Source organism: Lethenteron reissneri, chromosome 61 (genome assembly GCF_015708825.2).
Source record: "Lethenteron reissneri isolate LAM-NWPU_2019-01 chromosome 61, ASM1570882v1, whole genome shotgun sequence".
NCBI classification, from domain to species: Eukaryota; Metazoa; Chordata; class Hyperoartia; order Petromyzontiformes; family Petromyzontidae; genus Lethenteron; species Lethenteron reissneri.
This window is the reverse complement of record NC_083839.1, coordinates 7,238,016-7,257,003: the sequence shown is the minus strand read 5'-3', so window position 1 is coordinate 7,257,003 and position 18,988 is coordinate 7,238,016. Positions and strand designations below refer to the sequence as shown.

The 18,988-nt window shown below is 54.5% G+C and overlaps 1 protein-coding gene across 1 annotated transcript; it reads left to right on the top strand.

Moving 5' to 3' along the window:
• Positions 1 to 6,642: 6,642 nt before the first annotated feature.
• Positions 6,643 to 17,932, top strand: LOC133358377 (nuclease EXOG, mitochondrial-like). Its single transcript, XM_061576683.1, is given in 8 exon segments — positions 6,643 to 8,458; positions 10,066 to 10,224; positions 10,767 to 10,906; positions 12,632 to 12,708; positions 13,487 to 13,619; positions 15,073 to 15,209; positions 15,211 to 15,304; positions 15,306 to 17,932. Coding segments are annotated over 8 exon segments (1,026 nt in total). The 5' UTR covers positions 6,643 to 8,346; the 3' UTR covers positions 15,480 to 17,932.
• Positions 17,933 to 18,988: the final 1,056 nt, after the last annotated feature.

Genomic DNA, 18,988 nt, shown 5'->3' with positions numbered 1-18,988 from the left:
AAACAGCAAAACATGTGTCACGTTTACAAAGGACAAATTAATTCACTTCTGTAGCCCACTGGTGTGTTATAAATAACGCGATCTAACCCAAAAACCTATAATATGAGCCGTAATATTGTTTGAGAAATCTCACGCACCTGTTAAATATAGGACTATTGTTATTATTTTGGATAGAACTATACATTGTATTCGAGTGGTGGTGCCTTACACCGGTAACAAAAACAATATGTATTTACACACCGTGACAAATTTAGCCGTGTTGGGCACTGGCTCTTCATTCACCGCAGGGAGCAATGACGAAGGGCGATTGCCCGAAACATCGGCAAATTATACTCATTTATGTTTTCTACAACGGAGAGAGCCACGGTGTTGTTGTTGTTGTTGAGGAGGGGTTGTTGTTGTTGTTGAGCAGGGGTTGCGTTGTTGTCAGCTTGTGCATCGACCCTCATTGCGGGCAAAACGCAGCGGAGGTAAATGACACCTCTACTCAAAAAAACTAAACAAAATTGACAAGAAAAAATGTGTCAAACCCTCTTGGGAACAATCAGACCAGATGTGTCTGTGAACCTCACAATGCTAAACTTTCCTGCACGCCACCCGCAATATCTCCTGGTAAAATAACTCTGATCTGGCATCGCTGGGGCTCGCTGCAGAGTGGATGTGTGTGCGCACGTGTGTGTGTGTGTGTTGTCTCCCCTCCAGATCCACACTCTCTCTCTCTTCCCCCAGCACGATCGATGCGTGTGACCTCTCACGACTGATTGTCTCACCCCCCCCCCCCCGATCCTGACTTCCCCACCACCCCCACCACCCCCACCACCGCCGCCTGTTCTGCCGCAAATGAACCGCAGCACCTCGCGAACTCCGCTCATCCTCGCAGCGGCGGTGGCGGCTTTCTGATGCGCTTCTGCGGCCGTCTGGAACGCTCTTCCTTCCGATAATAGGAAGCCACCGGAGTGGTGCACTTTTAAATCTCGACTGAAAGCAAATTTCCCTGGAACTGCTCGTTGTTTGTGTTTAGTTTGTTGTCCTTACCCCCTCCCCCGCACCTCCGATTAGCACGGTTGGCTACGTACGGCGCGAAAGAAGTTCAGCGTGCACACATCTGGCAGGGCCCTACCTCCCGCTGCCTCTAAAGCGGCGTCTCCACTCCACCAGTCCCCTCTCTTCGGCTACGGCTCGTGGCCCAGCGGTGGCGCGCTCGCGTGTGCGTGGTTCGAATCGAGCAGGCGGCCCTGGTTAATACGGCAGCGGCGGCGCCAGGTGTTAGCCGTAAAATACGGGCCGTGAAGTTACAAGTGATTTACTGCACATATGGGCATTGAGACCACCGGTGCTCATCCGTTTACAGCCTCGCTGAGCCATTGGGGGGAAATTCCACATTACTATGGCGGGGGCGAGTCTCCCCATAAGACAACTACTGTTTACTCCCCCCCCCCCCCCCACAAATTGATATCTATTTTATCTACCCCAGAGAAAGAGAGGATTATTGGCTGAGTCGACCCCTTTCCGCCACCCCAACCCAGGATGTGAACCCGACTGCCGCTCACTCTCACCCCGAGCCAGTTGCGTAATAAACAATTGGTGAGTCCACCTCGAGAGGAGCCTTCGTGCAGCGGTGGATTGATCACGCCGCCTGCTGCTAAGTCAGAGGTCGCAACCGGGTACCCGATACCCGTACCCTACCCGATACCCGGCTACCCGTACCCGGCCGGGTACGGGTACCCGTTTGCGACCCTGGTGCGGCCGGGTACGGGTAGACCGTGAGTCACTGGTGAGTAACCGTTTGTCACTTATTTCCCAACGTCTTGTCTCTTCTCACAATTCAAGTTCCTAGAATCAACCCACCCGAGCCTGCAACATGGCTTCATCCCAGAGGTCGCAATCGGTCTACCCGTACCCGGCCGCACCAGGGTCGGTATCGGGTAGGGTACGGGTACCGGATTGCGACCCTGGTGCGGCCGGGTACGGGTAAGGAATCAAAACCCGTTTGCGACCTCTGCTGCTGCTGCTGCTTCCGATGGAAACTACCGCTCGTGCAAGGCACGGCAGTCGCATGCACGCTGCACTCTTCTCCTCTCTACGATTGCGACTTTTTGTTTCACCCGATCATCCGACCGGGGGTGTTGGTGCTTGTGCAGCTGTTCGGGTACGTACCTTTGTGCGTCGCTCGGCACCATGTCCGACGTTTCGCGCCCCTCCCCCCCACACCAACGTGCTGGCTTGGCTTGGTGCAGCTCCTCCTTTGCGTCAGCCACGAGAGCACCTCCCAGACACGTGGTGGCACGAAACGTCTGTCATCGTGCCCGAACACAGCAGATATAGCAGAGCTGACAAATAATCCCCCGTATAGCCTCTAACAGACTGTTGGGGCAAGTGCTGTTAGCGAGTAGCTATGAAGGCCGGCACGGCACACACGAGGGGGTGGGTGGTCAGCACCACGCCCGGCCGGCCGCCTTTGTCTCCCCATTGCTGATGCTCAAACACCCCACGCAGAGTACTCGATTTAAGGCCGAGTCGACCTAGGGGAGGCGCACGACCGGTTAAAGTATTTCGCTGCCACGTCTGGCTGCGTGCGGGAATCGAACTCGGCTCGCCGCCGGATTCGCAGCGCCCGGTGCGGCGCTAACCACTGCGCCACCGCTCCCCTCATATTATCGTCGCACAACCCTTGCGAGCGCATCGATCACCGCGACTGTTTAACCCCCGAGAGCCGTGGATCCAGATTAAGAACCGCTGCCCTTGAGGAACACATTAATTGGTGGCGGCCAGTGACAATCGGCGACCGCGTGGGTGGGTGCATGCTGGTGATGGTGGTAACCGGGCCGGTTGGGCCGGGCAGGTTGGTTCATGGGGGGGGGGGGGGGGTAATTTTTTTTTATATCGGTTCAAATGAACGACGCGTGGACGGATTGTGTGAACAACAACAACAGACAAACAATAAAATATCAACAATAACAACATTCATGGCACTCGGGGTGAGCTCGTTTCGTCGTACCTGTGTAAGCGAACTGTGGTGTTGGTGGTGATGATGCCGCTGCTGCTGCGTTGGCAGTGGTGCACAAACAACAACAACCAACAACAAACAACACGTTCCGTGTCAGACTCTCTTGAACCTAGAGCTGGCGAAATGCCAAATGTTTAGACGCAACGACCGGTTTCGACTTTCAATATCTCATCAGCAGTCAGGCTCGCCTGAGCCAATGCTGCCAAAACTGCCAGATTTTGTAGGCAAAGACCGGTTTCGACATTCAGTGACTCATCAGCAAAGTCAGACTCGCTTGAACCAGGGCTGGCAAACTCGCACGTGTTTAGACAAAGGACCCTCTCTGTTCGACATGAGTCTTAAGTCCATCTCTGTGATGCCGGCAGTAACTAACACGAACATGAAAATGTAACCGCTCAAAATGACTTTTTTACACATCCAGACGTCAGAGACTTAACGAGTTAATTTACGAGGTGAACTTTATCCTCTATGGGAGACGAGGCTTCACTCCGTTCACTAATCGACAAACTGCTTCGCGACGCGTCCCTCCGTGCTACGCGGACTGCCCACCTGGTGAGTCTCGTGTCACGAGAATCCATTCGGAAATCTCGCAAGTGAGCAGTGCAACCCCTCCGTGCGAGAGGATGGCCCGCGGAAATGGATATCACAGAGTTACCGCTGAGATCCTCTTCTTCAAGTGGCACTCCGGTCCACACACAGAACGGCACACGGAAATGGATATCACAGAGTTACCGCTGAGATCACCTTCTTCAAGTGACACTCTGGTCCACACACAGAACGGCACACGGAAGTGGATATCACAGAGTTACCGCTGAGATCGCCTTCTTCAAGTGACACTCTGGTCCACACACAGAACGGCCCGCGGATTTGGATATCACAGAGTTACTGCTGAGATCGCCTTCTTCAAGTGACACTCTGGTCCACACACAGAACGGCCCGCGGAATTGGATATCACAGAGTTACTGCTGAGATCGCCTTCTTCAAGTGACACTCTGGTCCACACACAGAACGGCACACGGAAGTGGATATCATAGAGTTACCGCTGATATCCTCTTCTTCAAGTGGCACTCTGGTCCACACACAGAACGGCACACGGAAGTGGATATCACAGAGATACCGCTGAGATCCTCTTCTTCAAGTGACACTCTGGTCCACACACAGAACGGCACACGGAAGTGGATTTCACAGAGTTACTGCTGAGATCGCCTTCTTCTTCAAGTGACACTCTGGTCCACAAAACGGCCCACGGAAGTGTATATCACAGAGTTACTGCTGAGACCTTCTTCTTCAAGTGACACACTGGTCCACACACAGAACGGCCCGCAGAAGTGGATGTCAGAGTTACTGCTGAGATCGCCTTCTTCAAGTGACACTCTGGTCCACACACAGAACGGCACGCGGAAGTGGATATCACAGAGTTACCGCTGAGATCGCCTTCTTCAAGTGACACTCTGGTCCACACACAGAACGGCACGCGGAAGTGGATATCACAGAGTTACCGCTGAGATCGCCTTCTTCAAGTGACACTCTGGTCCACACACAGAACGGCCCGCGGATTTGGATATCACAGAGTTACTGCGGAGATCGCCTTCTTCAAGTGACACTCTGGTCCACACACAGAACGGCCCGCGGAATTGGATATCACAGAGTTACTGCTGAGATCGCCTTCTTCAAGTGACACTCTGGTCCACACACAGAACGGCACACGGAAGTGGATATCATAGAGTTACCGCTGAGATCCCCTTCTTCAAGTGGCACTCTGGTCCACACACAGAACGGCACACGGAAGTGGATATCACAGAGTTACTGCTGAGATCGCCTTCTTCAAGTGACACTCTGGTCCACACACAGAACGGCCCGCGGATTTGGATATCACAGAGTTACTGCTGAGATCGCCTTCTTCAAGTGACACTGGTCCACACACAGAACGGCCCGCGGAATTGGATATCACAGAGTTACTGCTGAGATCGCCTTCTTCAAGTGACACTCTGGTCCACACACAGAACGGCACACGGAAGTGGATATCATAGAGTTACCGCTGATATCCTCTTCTTCAAGTGGCACTCTGGTCCACACACAGAACGGCACACGGAAGTGGATATCACAGAGTTACTGCTGAGATCGCCTTCTTCAAGTGACACTCTGGTCCACACACAGAACGGCACACGGAAGTGGATATCACAGAGTTACTGCTGAGACCTTCTTCCTCAAGTGACACACTGGTCCACACACAGAACGGCCCGCAGAAGTGGATGTCAGAGTTACTGCTGAGATCGCCTTCTTCAAGTGACACTCTGGTCCACACACAGAACGGCACGCGGAAGTGGATATCACAGAGTTACCGCTGAGATCGCCTTCTTCAAGTGACACTCTGGTCCACACACAGAACGGCACGCGGAAGTGGATATCACAGAGTTACCGCTGAGATCCCCTTCTTCCAGTGACACTCTGGTCCACACACAGAACGGCACACGGAAGTGGATATCACAGAGTTACCGCTGAGATCCCCTTCTTCAAGTGACACTCTGGTCCACACACAGAACGGCACACGGAAGTGGATATCACAGAGTTACCGCTGAGACCGTCTTCTTCAAGTGACACTTTGGTCCACACACAGAACGACACACGGAAGCGGATATCACAGAGTTACCGCTGAGACCTCCTTCTTCAAGTGACACTCTGGTCCACACACAGAACAGCACACGGAAGTGGATATCACAGAGTTACCGCTGAGATCCCCTTCTTCCAGTGACACTCTGGTCCACACACAGAACGGCACACGGAAGTGGATATCACAGAGTTACCGCTGAGATCCCCTTCTTCAAGTGACACTCTGGTCCACACACAGAACGGCACACGGAAGCGGATATCACAGAGTTACCGCTGAGACCTCCTTCTTCAAGTGACACTCTGGTCCACACACAGAACGGCACACGGAAGTGGATATCACAGAGTTACCGCTGAGATCCCCTTCTTCAAGTGGCACCCTGGTCCACACACAGAACGGCACACGGAAGTGGATATCACAGAGTTACCGCTGAGATCCCCTTCTTCAAGTGACACTCTGGTCCACACACAGAACGGCACACGGAAGTGGATATCACAGAGTTACCGCTGAGATCCTCTTCTTCCAGTGACACTCTGGTCCACACACAGAACGGCACACGGAAGTGGATATCACAGAGTTACCGCTGAGATCCCCTTCTTGAAGTGACACTCTGGTCCACACACAGAACGGCACGCGGAGGTGGATATCACAGAGTTACCGCTGAGATCCTCTTCTTCAAGTGGCACTCTGGTCCACACACAGAACGGCACGCGGAAGTGGATATCACAGAGTTACCGCTGAGATCCCCTTCTTGAAGTGACACTCTGGTCCACACACAGAACGGCACACGGAAGTGGATATCACAGAGTTACCGCTGAGATCCCCTTCTTGAAGTGACACTCTGGTCCACACACAGAACGGCACACGGAAGTGGATATCACAGAGTTACCGCTGAGATCCCCTTCTTGAAGTGACACTCTGGTCCACACACAGAACGGCACGCGGAGGTGGATATCACAGAGTTACCGCTGAGATCCTCTTCTTCAAGTGGCACTCTGGTCCACACACAGATCGGCACGCGGAAGTGGATATCACATAACTACCGCTGAGACCGCCTTCTTCAAGTGACACTCTGGTCCACACACAGAACGGCACACGGAAGCGACCAAAGTTATACATAAATAATGGCAGAACTCCACGACTCCAGGAAGTGGGCCCGCAGCTTGCCACAGCGTAAGGGGCCGTGGTGATTTACAGCCAATGTGAGTTGAGCGTGGACAATTAGACCCGTAAAAATGATTGTTTAAAAAAATAATGATAGAATATAGTATTGTCATCAGTGTGACATACCTATACCAAGTTTGCAGTCGATACGACATTGGGAAGACGGGTGAAATTGAGTTACAAGATTTGAGGATACGACAACACACAGAGTAAGTGAAATAAAAGCGTGTAAAATGTAAAAATATATATGTTTTGGATTTTTTATGATAGAATATAGTCTTGTCATCAGTATGACAAAGGTATTTAAAGTTTGCAGTCGATAGCACATTGGGAAGTGGGTAAAAATTGAGTTATAATATTTTTTGAGGATACGACAACAGACAGAGCGAGTAAAATAAAAGCGTGTAAAATAGTTTTTGTTGGGTCAGATCGCGTAAATATGTGTCGTTAAACCCGCCACCACCCGACACAGCCAATTAGAAAAAGGTTTGTCACCTAAACAGTACGTGCCAATTAGTTACTAGTTCGGCACAAAGGTTGTGTTGGAGAGTAAACCCACAACATTTACAATTCTAGTAATTAGTAATTACAACCAGGAGTTGTGGAGGAATCCTTCAGCTTCGTTCTGACGCAGACGGGGGATTAAGGCGATGACGCAGAAGTGGACATGACAGAGCTACATCCGAGATCCCCTTATTCAATTAGGGGCCGTCCATAAATGACGTCACGCGATTTTGGACAAGTTTTGACCCCAAATGTCTGACCCCCCCCCCCCAGGTGCGTGACGTCATTTATGGACAGGGGGTAGCACTTTGAGACAGGTTACGTTAACCAATTACCTACTTTTACCAATAATCAACTAAGGAACGTATCCATACAGCACTGTGCTGATAAAATTTTCCTCGATTCATAGTTAGCACTCGATCCATAGTTAGCACTCGATCCAACAATCGATTATTTTACCATAGCAACGCATGTGGAATCGTCTGGCGGTTTACACTACGAATCAAGAAAATCGATTACAATCATCCGACTCCCCGCACACGAATCAAAAGCGAGGATCTGTACACGAGGAATCGATTTGCGATTCTCAGCTCGATTCATTGCGCTGACAATCTTCCGTGGGGGACGCGCGATGCGATCCGTAGACCGTAACATCGATTCACATTTATCGATTCCGATTCCGTTCAACTCGGTGCTCTATGCAGAATCGTGAGTTCGATTTAATTGGTCGAGCCGATTTCGATTCTGACAGTCGCCGCACACGTGGGTACACAAGCGACATCGCGTCTCCTCCCGTGTCCCCGTGAGTCCCCCGTGTCCCCGACTTGTCTCCGGAGTCCCACGGTGTCTCCCCGTCGTGTCCTTCTGTGTCTCCGTCTCTACCCCCACCCCCCCGTGTCTTTACGGCAACGTACGGTGTAAAAGAAGTTCGACATTCGTACGTGACCCCTGCGTTTCTGTGTTTCCAGTGTCCACGTGTCTCCCTCCGTGTCTGTGGTGACCCCCCCCGTGACCCCCCACTGTGACCCCCTCCCCCCTGTGCCCCACACCCCCCCCCCCGGCCATGTCGTTCCGCTGGGGGCTCGTGAACGGCGCGGGCTTCTCGCTCTCTGGCCTGGCGCTGCTCGAGTTGTGGCTGCGGCGTCGCAAGCAGCAGCAGGGGGCGGACACGACTCGTGAGTGGGGGGGGGGGAGTAGGGGGGGTCAACAGGGGGGGGGGTCAACGGAAGGGGGGGTGTGAACGGAGGGAGAGGGGCTGAACGGGGGGGGGGGGTTGAACGGAGGGGGGGGTGAACGGAGGGGGGGGGAGGGTGAACGGAGTAAGGGGGGGGTGAACAGAGGGGGGGTGGAGGGGGGGTGAACGGAGGGGGGGGGGGGTGTGTGAACGGAGGGGGGGGGGTCAACGGAGGGGGGGGATCAACGGAGGGAGGGGGGGTGTGAACGGAGGGGGGGTCAACAGAGGGGTCAACAGAGGGGTCAACGGGGGGGGTGTGAACGGAGGGGGGGTCAACGGAGGGGGGGGTCAACGGAGGGGGGGTCAACGGAGGGGGGTGTGAACGGGGGGGGGGGTCAACAGAGGGGTCAACGGAGGGGAGGGGGTCAAAGGAGGGAGGGGGGGTCAACAGAGGAGGGGGTGTGACCGGAGGGGGGGTCAACGGAGGGGGGGTCAACGGAGGGGGGGGTCAACGGAGGGGGGGGTCAACGGAGGGGGGGGTCAACGGAGGGAGGGGGGTGTGTGACCGGAGGGGGGGGGGTCAACAGAGGGGTCAACGGAGGGGGGGGTCAACGGAGGGGGGGGTCAACGGAGGGGGGGTCAACGGAGGGAGGGGGGGTGTGACCGGAGGGGGGGGGTCAACAGAGGGGTCAACGGAGGGGGGGGGGGGTGTGAACGGAGGGGGGGGGTCAACAGAGGGGTCAACGGAGGGGGGGGGGGGGGGACGGAGAGGGAACGCCAAGTAACTCGATTGACGACAAAAAGAAACCCGTACCAATGAACTCGCGTGTCAGCTCGTCGTTACCAACACGTGGGTTGGAAACCCGCGCGTACAGATGTGGATAGACGATGGCAATGAACCCACTTGCTGTACTGCCATCATACCACGGCAACAATCGAGGTGTTTGGGTGAGATCGCGTAAGCCAGATTCGCCCGATGATGCTGGATGTAATTACCGGCGAAACGTCGGACTCAAGATTGTAAATGTTGTGGATTCACTTGGCGTTTTGTTTACGTGACAAATCCCCTCACCGGTTGGCCGTGTCGGGTGGTGGCGGCTCTAACGACACATTTGTACTCGCGCCATCTCACCCAACAACCTCTATGATCTTGTTGGTTCTTTCGGTAAAGTCACGTAGAAGGGAAATAATAAAATAATAAAATTAAAACATAATAAAATACAATTCTCACGACGTTTCGGCCACAACGCAAGCAGCCGTCCTCAGGTGAAGAACAGGTCTTTCGGAAAGGCAGCGTCTGAATGAACACCACCGTTGCGTTGTGGCCGAAACGTCGTGAGAATTATTTTATTATGTTTTATTTTTATAATTTTAGTATTTCCCTTCTGCGTGACTTTACCGAAAGAACCAAGAAGATGAATCCCTGCAGTCACGAAAGCTTTAAATCGAAACCTCTATGAAGAACAACATTGGTCGCGAAAGCCTTCGTGTGAAACATACCACGGTCAAGGCGGGTAGTGGACGACCTCCACGACCGGCATATCCCGTGTCCCCGTACCCCCTTACCCACACGTAGTGCCCCCCCCCCCCCCCCCCGTGTGTGAGCAGATCCCCCCCCCGAGGGGGGAGGGTCCCCGCTGGAGCGCTGGGGGCTGCCGGACCGCGGCGCGAGCCCCCGCGTCTACGCGCACCACGCACTCTCGTACGACCGGGCGCGGCGCGGCCCGGCCTGGGTGGCCGAGCACCTCACTCTGGCCTGCTTCAGCGGTGCGCACGCCAACCCCACTCACTCACCTGGCGGCTCACCTGCTCACTCACCTGGCAGCTAACCTGTTCACTCACCTGGCTGTTCACCTGCTCACTCACCTGGCGGCTCACCTGTTCACTCACCTGACAGCTCACCTGTTCACTCACCTGGCTGTTCACCTGCTCACTCACCTGGCGGCTCACCTGTTCACTCACCTGGCAGTTCACTTGGCAGCTCACCTATTAGCTCACCTGTTCACTCACCTGTTCACTCACCTATTAGCTCACCTGGCAGCCCATCTGTTCACTCACCTGGCGGCTCACTTGTTTATTCACCTGTTCACTCACCTGGCAGCTCACCTGGCAGCTCACCTGTTCACTCACCTGGCAGCTCACCTATTATCTCACCTGGCAGCCCATCTGGCGACTCGCTCACCTCACAGCTCACCTGCTTGGCTATTCACCGAGCAACTCACCTGGCTCTTCGCTCACCCCCCCCCCACCCCCTTCCCCCACTCCCCCCCCACCACCACCACCCCCCTCCCCCCCACACACATACACAGGCGACGCCAACCGCAAGCACTGCCACTTCCACCCCGACCCGGGCATCGAGCCCCGGTTCTCCGCCTCGGACTCGGACTTCCGGGACAGCGGGTGGTCGCGCGGCCACATGGCCCCGGCCGAGGACAACAAGTTCAGCCAGGTGGGCAGTCCACCTCGCGATGTTCCAAGTTCAGGGGTCAACACTCGGTGACTCGTGAGAACGAGGAGCGTTCTGCACGCAGAGGGCAGGAGGAGATGCGGAGGAGTTGGCATCGCTGGGAGCCGAGGTTCCACTCCGGGTTTCAACTCCAACCGCAGCGATTGTTAGACCCGTAGACTCGCGCAGAGACCCGTAGACTCGCACAGAGACCCGTAGACTCGCACAGAGACCCGTAGACTCGCACAGAGACCCGTAGACTCGCACAGAGACCCGTAGACTCGCACAGAGACCCATAGACTCGCACAGAGACCCGTAGACTCGCACAGAGACCCGTAGACTCGCACAGAGACCCGTAGACTCGCACAGAGACCCATAGACTCGCACAGAGACCCGTAGACTCGCACAGAGACCCGTAGACTCGCACAGAGACCCATAGACTCGCACAGAGACCCGTAGACTCGCACAGAGACCCGTAGACTCGCACAGAGACCCGTAGACTCGCACAGAGACCCATAGACTCGCACAGAGACCCATAGACTCGCACAGAGACCCGTAGACTCGCACAGAGACCCGTAGACTCGCACAGAGACCCGTAGACTCGCACAGAGACCCGTAGACTCGCACAGAGACCCATAGACTCGCACAGAGACTCGCACAGAGACCGAGAGAGACTCACACAGAGACCGAGAGAGACTCACACAGAGACCCAGAGAATCACAGAGACACAGACTCACACAGAGACCCAGAGACTCACACAGAGACCCAGAGACTCGCACAGAGACCCAGAGACTGCACAGAGACCCGTAGACTCGCACAGAGACCCGTAGACTCGCACAGAGACCCATAGACTCGCACAGAGACTCACACAGAGACCGAGAGAGACTCACACAGAGACCCAGAGACTCGCACAGAGACCCAGAGACTCGCACAGAGACCCAGAGAATCACAGAGACACAGACTCACACAGAGACCCAGAGACTCACACAGAGACCCAGAGACTCGCACAGAGACCCAGAGAATCACAGAGACACAGACTCACACAGAGACCCAGAGACTCACACAGAGACTCGCACAGAGACCCAGAGACTCGCACAGAGACCCGTAGACTCGCACAGAGACCCGTAGACTCGCACAGAGACCCGTAGACTCGCACAGAGACCCATAGACTCGCACAGAGACTCACACAGAGACCGAGAGAGACTCACACAGAGACCGAGAGAGACTCACACAGAGACCCAGAGACTCACACAGAGACCCAGAGACTCACACAGAGACCTAGAGACTCACACAGAGACAGAGAGACTCACACAGAGACCCATAGACTCACAGAAACCCAGGGACTCAGACACCCATAGACTCATACAGAGATGCACAGACTCATGCAGAGACTCACACAGAGACCCAGAGACTCACACAGAGACCCATAGACTCACACAGAGACCCAGATACTCACAGAAACCCAGGGACTCAGAGACCCATAGACTCACACAGAGATGCACAGACTCATGCAGAGACTCACACAGAGACCCAGAGACTCACACAAAGACCCATAGACTCACACCGACTGAATCGTGATTCAACCGGGTTCTCAAGCAGGAGGGTGATTGAGTTCCATAGTTCAGCAGCGGGGTGAGCGGAGCAGCAGCAGCAGCAGGAGGAGGGTGGGCAGTGAGGATGTGTGTCGTGCCCTGAGCAGTAACTCACCACTGGCACCGTGACCCACAGGAGGCCATGAATCAGACGTTCTACTTCTCCAACATCGTGCCCCAGGATATCTCCAACAACGAGGGCATCTGGCGAAGGTAGCGCCCCGAAAACCGCGCACACGCACCCACGCACACCTACACACCTACACATCTGCACGCCTCCACGCCTACACATCTGCACGCGTGCGCACGTGCAGTGTACATTGAGGCGTTGGTGCTTATCTCCTGTTCACAGCCCCTGGAAATTCCACATTCTGATGGTAGGAGCGATGGTGGTCGTGTGAAAAGCGCCATTGACTTGGCCACAAAAGTTTGTTTTCTCTCCTATTTTAGCGACCCCAGGAGAAGGAATGTTGATGATGGGCCGAGTCAACCTGCCTCCACCCTCCCGAACAACCTTCAGGATGTGACTTTGCGACGTTTGCGATTGCTCGGAGCCGCTCGCTCTCTCGCCGAGCCACCCCGGGCAGATCGAGGACACATCGACACGTGTGCACCGGTGTGGTCCACGTGACCTGCGCAGCCACTAGGGGCCGCTACACACTCAGCCGCATGTGCATGGGGAGCGGTCAGGTAAAGCGGTTAGCGCTACGCCGCGCTGCGAACCTGGCGGCCCGAGTTCGATTCCCGCCCACGGCCAGCACCAGTGACGATTATCTTAACCCCGGTCCTGGGCCTCCTCTAGGTCGACTCGGCCTCAAAATGGGTACCTGGTGCGGTGTGTAAAAATCGCCACTGGGGAGGCCAAGGCGGTCGGGCGTGGCGATGGCCACCCACCCCCTCGTGTGCCGTGCCTGCCGTCATAACTGCTCGCTTACAGCACTTGCCCCAAAAGTCTGTCAAGGCTACACGGGGGATCTTTGCCTTCGCGCAGCCTGGAGTCGCTGTGTGAGCAGCTGACGGCGCTCTACGCCGACGTGTGGGTGGTGACGGGGCCTCTCGCGCTGGCCCAAGACAGTGGCGCTGGCAGCGGTGGCGGGCAGAGCAAGAGACTTGTCAGCTACGAGGTGAGTGGAGGGCAAGGGTCACTCACGCAGGGCATGGCTGGGAATCGGGCTTCGGGGGGAATCATTTGTGAAGACGGTTGCCGAGCACAGGGGCCGAAACGTCACCCGGCCGGCCAGAAGCGAACAGCAGCGAACAGCAGCGAACAACAGCGAACAACAGCGAACAGCAGCGAACAGCACTGTCGTCGCAGTTGCAACGGATAGAGAGTTACGAACGCGTTTCGTGTATTGAGCGAGGACATTCGTGTTGCGAGAGATTCCGAATTGGAGGAGTGCGAGGGAAGAGTAGAGATTAGAGAGAAGTGATGTGAGCCTGCAGTGTGGCGAGTGAGTGGATGAGTGAATTGATGGGTGTGTTGTTGTGGTGGTGGTTGAACACGGTGGTGGTGGATGAGTGGAATGGATGGGTGTGTTGTTGTCGTGGTGGTTGAACACGGTGGTGGTGGATGAGTGAATGGTATGGGTGTGTTGTTGTCGTGGTGGTTGAACACGGTGGTGGTGGATGATGTGAATGGATGGGTGTGTTGTTGTGGTGGTTGAACACGGTGGTGGTGGATGAGTGGATGGGTGTGTTGTTGTGGTGGTTGAACACGGTGGTGGTGGATGAGTGAATGGATGGGTGTGTTGTTGTCGTGGTGGTTGAACACGGTGGTGGTGGATGAGTGGATGGGTGTGTTGTTGTCGTGGTGGTTGAACACGGTGGTGGTGGATGAGTGAATGGATGGGTGTGTTGTTGTCGTGGTGGTTTGAACATGGTGGTGGTGGATGAGTGAATGGATGGGTGTGTTTGTTGTCGGGTGGTTGAACACGGTGGTGGTGGATGAGTGAGTGGATGGGTGTGTTGTTGTCGTGGTGGTTGAACACGGTGGTGGTGGATGAGTGAGTGGATGGGTGTGTTGTTGTCGTGGTGGTTGAACACGGTGGTGGTGGATGAGTGAGTGGATGGTGTGTTGTTGTCGTGGTGGTTGAACACGGTGGTGGTGGATGGGTGAATGGATGGGTGTGTTGTTGTCGTGGTGGTTGAACACGGTGGTGTGGATGGTGAATAGATGGGTGTGTTGTTGTGGTGGTTGAACAGTGGTGGTGGATGAGTGGATGGGTGTGTTGTTGTCGTGGTGGTTGAACACGGTGGTGGTGGATGAGACGAAACGGTGTCTGGTATCGACCGAGTCCTCGCCGTGGCAGGATGAATCGATGGGCTATGGCTGTGGGCGGGACAGCGTCTCCTCTTCACGTGAACCACGTTTGTTCTAGCCACTGCTGGATGGATGAACGAGGGCCTTGCACAGAGCCTGTGGGTTACTTGGCCACACTTGACGATTGGATTGGGGGAATGGTGGGAGACGGGGGGGGGGGGGGACACAGATTATGTACAGCGGCTATGCTCGCTGCCTTCTGCCGCCACCACGGAGTCTCTCGCAGCAACGCGTCTCTCCGACCGTGCCCGTCACAGGTGATCGGCGCAAACGAGGTGGCGGTGCCGACCCACCTGTACAAGGTCATCGTGGCTCAGGGTACGACCGGCGGCGATGGCGGCGCTGACCGTGGTACCGAAGATATTGGCGGCGCCGAAGACGGCGGTGGCACCACCCGCGGAGGGCGCCACCGCGGAGGGCGCGGTGCTAGCGGCGTTCGTGATCCCCAACGCGCCGGTGCCGCAGGGGACGCCGCTCGGCTCCTTCCAAGGTGCAGCTGGAGCAGCTGGAGCGCTGGGCCGGCGTCACCTTCTTCCCGCGGCTCGACCGCCAATCTTGCCGGGACCTGTGCCGCGTGGAGTCGTGCGGCGCCGGTGCCGGCACGAAGGCCGAGATGCAAGCGGGGCCGGCGAGCGTGGGAGGTGGTGCACGCTATGGGGCGTAGCGGGTGGGGTGGACAGGTACGGGGAGCGCCGCCGGGCCGAGACCACGGACCCGCGGAGCTGTAGAACCCAGCTGAATCCCAAACCAGCGTGTGCGACATCACGGGACCTCCTTTGCCAGTATTAGATTATGATAATAGGTTTTTCACTTTTCTGGCAATACTAAAAGAGGTGTGAAGATGTTAAAACACCAAACTGAAACCTTTGCAAGGAATCATGTCTGCATTAAGCACACATACTTGTGGTGAACATGCAAACAAAAAAACATGCTCTGACAGTCTATGGTGCATTGTCTTTGAAACTGATTGGTCCACATCAGAGACGGCTTTCTTTAGAGCCTCGTCTCACTAACAGTGTTAGACCAGAGGATGCCACAAGGCGACCAGCACAAGGACAACGCACTATCAGGACATGGAGAGCTCTATCATGGGACCTCCTTTGCCAGTATTAAATAATGATAATCGGATTTGAAGCTTTCGTTCTTTAGTTTTTTCGGTAAAGTCACGTAGGTAAAAAATAAAATAAATGAAAATAACTAAATTAAATCACCGATTTAATTGAGTTTTCATTTATTTTATTAGATTTTTTACCTACGTGACTTTACCGAATAAAACCAATGAGAATGATAATCGGGTTTTCCCTTTTTTGGCAATAAAACAGTTGTGTTAAGATGGCGTCCTCTGGCCTAACACTGTTAGTGAGACTAGGCTCGAAAGAAAGCTGTCTCTGGTGTAGACCAATTAGCTTCAAAGACAATGCAAAAACTCGTTGGTTCTTTCGGTAAAGTCACGTAGAAAGAGAAAATAATAAATTAAATAATACCACACGACGTTTCGATTGCAACACAAGCAATCATCATCAGGTACAAATGAAAGAGAAAACAAACCTAGTAAACTTAGAAATATAATTCAATACAACACAGATAGTCGGTTAACATAACAGTCAACACCCTACCTGGTTGATTACGTTCTTCCAAAGATTGCTAAATTTAAGAGAGATAAAACACAAAGTTTTTACAATGCACATACTGTCAGAGCATTTTTTTCAACGGTTTTATTCAACGGGTTTACTTGACTCCTATGTGTGTCGTGGTCAAATCTTGTAATCAAAAGTTAGTCTACTCCCTGTTGCCCAATCAATTCCACATTTTGCACACGTACTCAGATCCGGTGACAATGCATGCCTGGATCAAAATCGGAATCAATTAATCAATTGGCTCTTTTAAAGCAATTAACATTTTGTATGGACGGCTTATTAATTAAATATTTATTTGTCTAGGTCAAAAATGCCGTGGTTCCTAAACTCTGGAATCGCCTCGCCCAAGAAGCAGGCGCCACGTGTCCCTTGCCATCAAGACGTCAACAACTTCCCGTTGTCCAATCGAGTTATTTACGTATTAGTGCACTTTAAAATAAAACCGTTGTTTTTATGTCTACCACAAGTCTATGTGGTTAATGCAGAGATGATTCCTTGCAAAGGATTCAGTTTGGTGTTTTATTATTACTAGAAAAGGGAAAAGCCTATTATCAGCGTGTGCGAGTTTACAATGACTCTTAATGAGTCTGCTACGGAACGCTACGAATCTTATGTGGGTCTCTTCGTAGGTCTATGGGGTTCTATGGCACGAGGTGGACCCATCGTCACACGGTGGACACTTGAGAGATCAATTTAATCAGAAGCTGGTTTGTGGATGTCCGAGAGTCGATGGGTCCCTATGCCACGCGAGAGCCTATGGGTCTTCTATCGGAGTCTAGAGGGGCGGTCTGCTCATTACACCTGAGAACACGATGCACATCCGTGGTTGGCGCCGATTCTCAGCGGTGCCAGCTCCACGTCTCAGACCCGAGCCCCCAGGCCTCCTCTCTCTCCGTGAGCCACGCTTTAACCGCCACACGGCCATCTATGACGTGGCTATCGCACTGCGCTACCGACTCCCTGACCACCCAATGTAGCCCCTCCCTGCCATTTTCACCAATCCACACACCGAACAGAAATGGTGAAGTATGGTCAAACAACACCAACTCGACCGACATCACCCGAGTGGGGGGGGGGGGGGGGGTGAGAGTGGTGGCGGGGAAGGATGCCTTAATTCCAGTAGTGGATTTTACAAAAGGTCTGTAAATGATCGTCTTTTTTACTACTTGCCGAGTATTTATTTTACTTGTTTATTAATAACAGGGTTGCACTTCAGATGCCGTGAACGTCCGGCCTCATCCGGTGCTGCTGCTGCTCCAGTGGAGCTGTGGCGGCAAAGCCAACCAGCGCGGTCAGCCTTTGGATATACTGGGCTCCGTCGTAGCAACGTGGAATTACACCACTGGCTGTGGCCCACCAGTAGACACTGCACCCCACATTTGTGAGCACAGAGGGAGCCTTTGATGGGCTATTGTTGTTATTGTCGTTTTTGCCTCTTGGCAGGCAAGAGACCAGCATCACGAGGTCGGCCACAATAACCACAATTAAGAAATCACCCGGAGCGTACAAGCTAAGCAGGGCCCGAGCCTGGGAGAAGGGCGGTTGGGGGGGGATTGCTGTGGGCTGGCAGAGGCCAACGCAGCAAACAAATGCACTGCTACCACCACAAAGCACCAGCCAGCTCCGCTCTCGCTGTGTAACCGCTGCGAGCTCCGTACGCCGTCCCTAAACCAAGGGTGCCAATTCCCACATTGCCGTGGCGGGGGTGGCGGCCGACCTGCTTCGCCGTTAAGACACCATGGAATGCGCGCTGTTGACGTTTCACAAAGTGGTACTGGTTTTATTGACCGTGGAGAGATGATGGGTCACGACCGATCGGAAGGTTGAGCTTGGAAACGACCGTGATTTCAACTTCTAGTTTTGAATAAACGATCGGCGCCAATCTCTTCGCCCGCGAGGGTCTCACGCTGGCGCGGAAGGTGCGGAGGGCGAGTGGTGTGGCCGAGCACAGGCTCCCGAGTCACCCCCCTGGGGTCACTCCCGAGTCACCCCCGAACACTCATCGCTCCACCACACTCAGACCGATCGCTCCACCACACTCACCCGATCCCACTCCTCGTCCACATGATCGATCATTCCTCTTCCCTGCTCTGTCACTCCCCACCACTACTCTACACTCTAGAGTCACTACTTCCACACTGCTCACCCCCTCCTCCCGATCACTCCCCCCTCCCACCCCCCACAATCTCCATCAGCGCACACCCTTGTCACCATCACTCCTCCACACTGTGCGTCGTCACACCACCCTCCCCCACTGTGGAGTCTGCCCCCTTGGGGTCCTCACGGGGCGCGGGGTCCGTAGGCGTCTGTGGCGCTGCCTGCGTTGGGTCTTCGGGCACTGACGCGGACGCCTCCTCGCCGCCCTCTCCGTTTCCTTTACTCGCCCCTGCGCACATCGTCACGCACGCACGCAACGCGCGTCACCACACAACAACACGTCACCCAATACTGCCATTTGCCACTAAGTGACGGTACCGTCACCACGGCGCCGGTGCTGTCACCACGGCGCCTGTACCAGGCCAGGTGGACTTAGAGG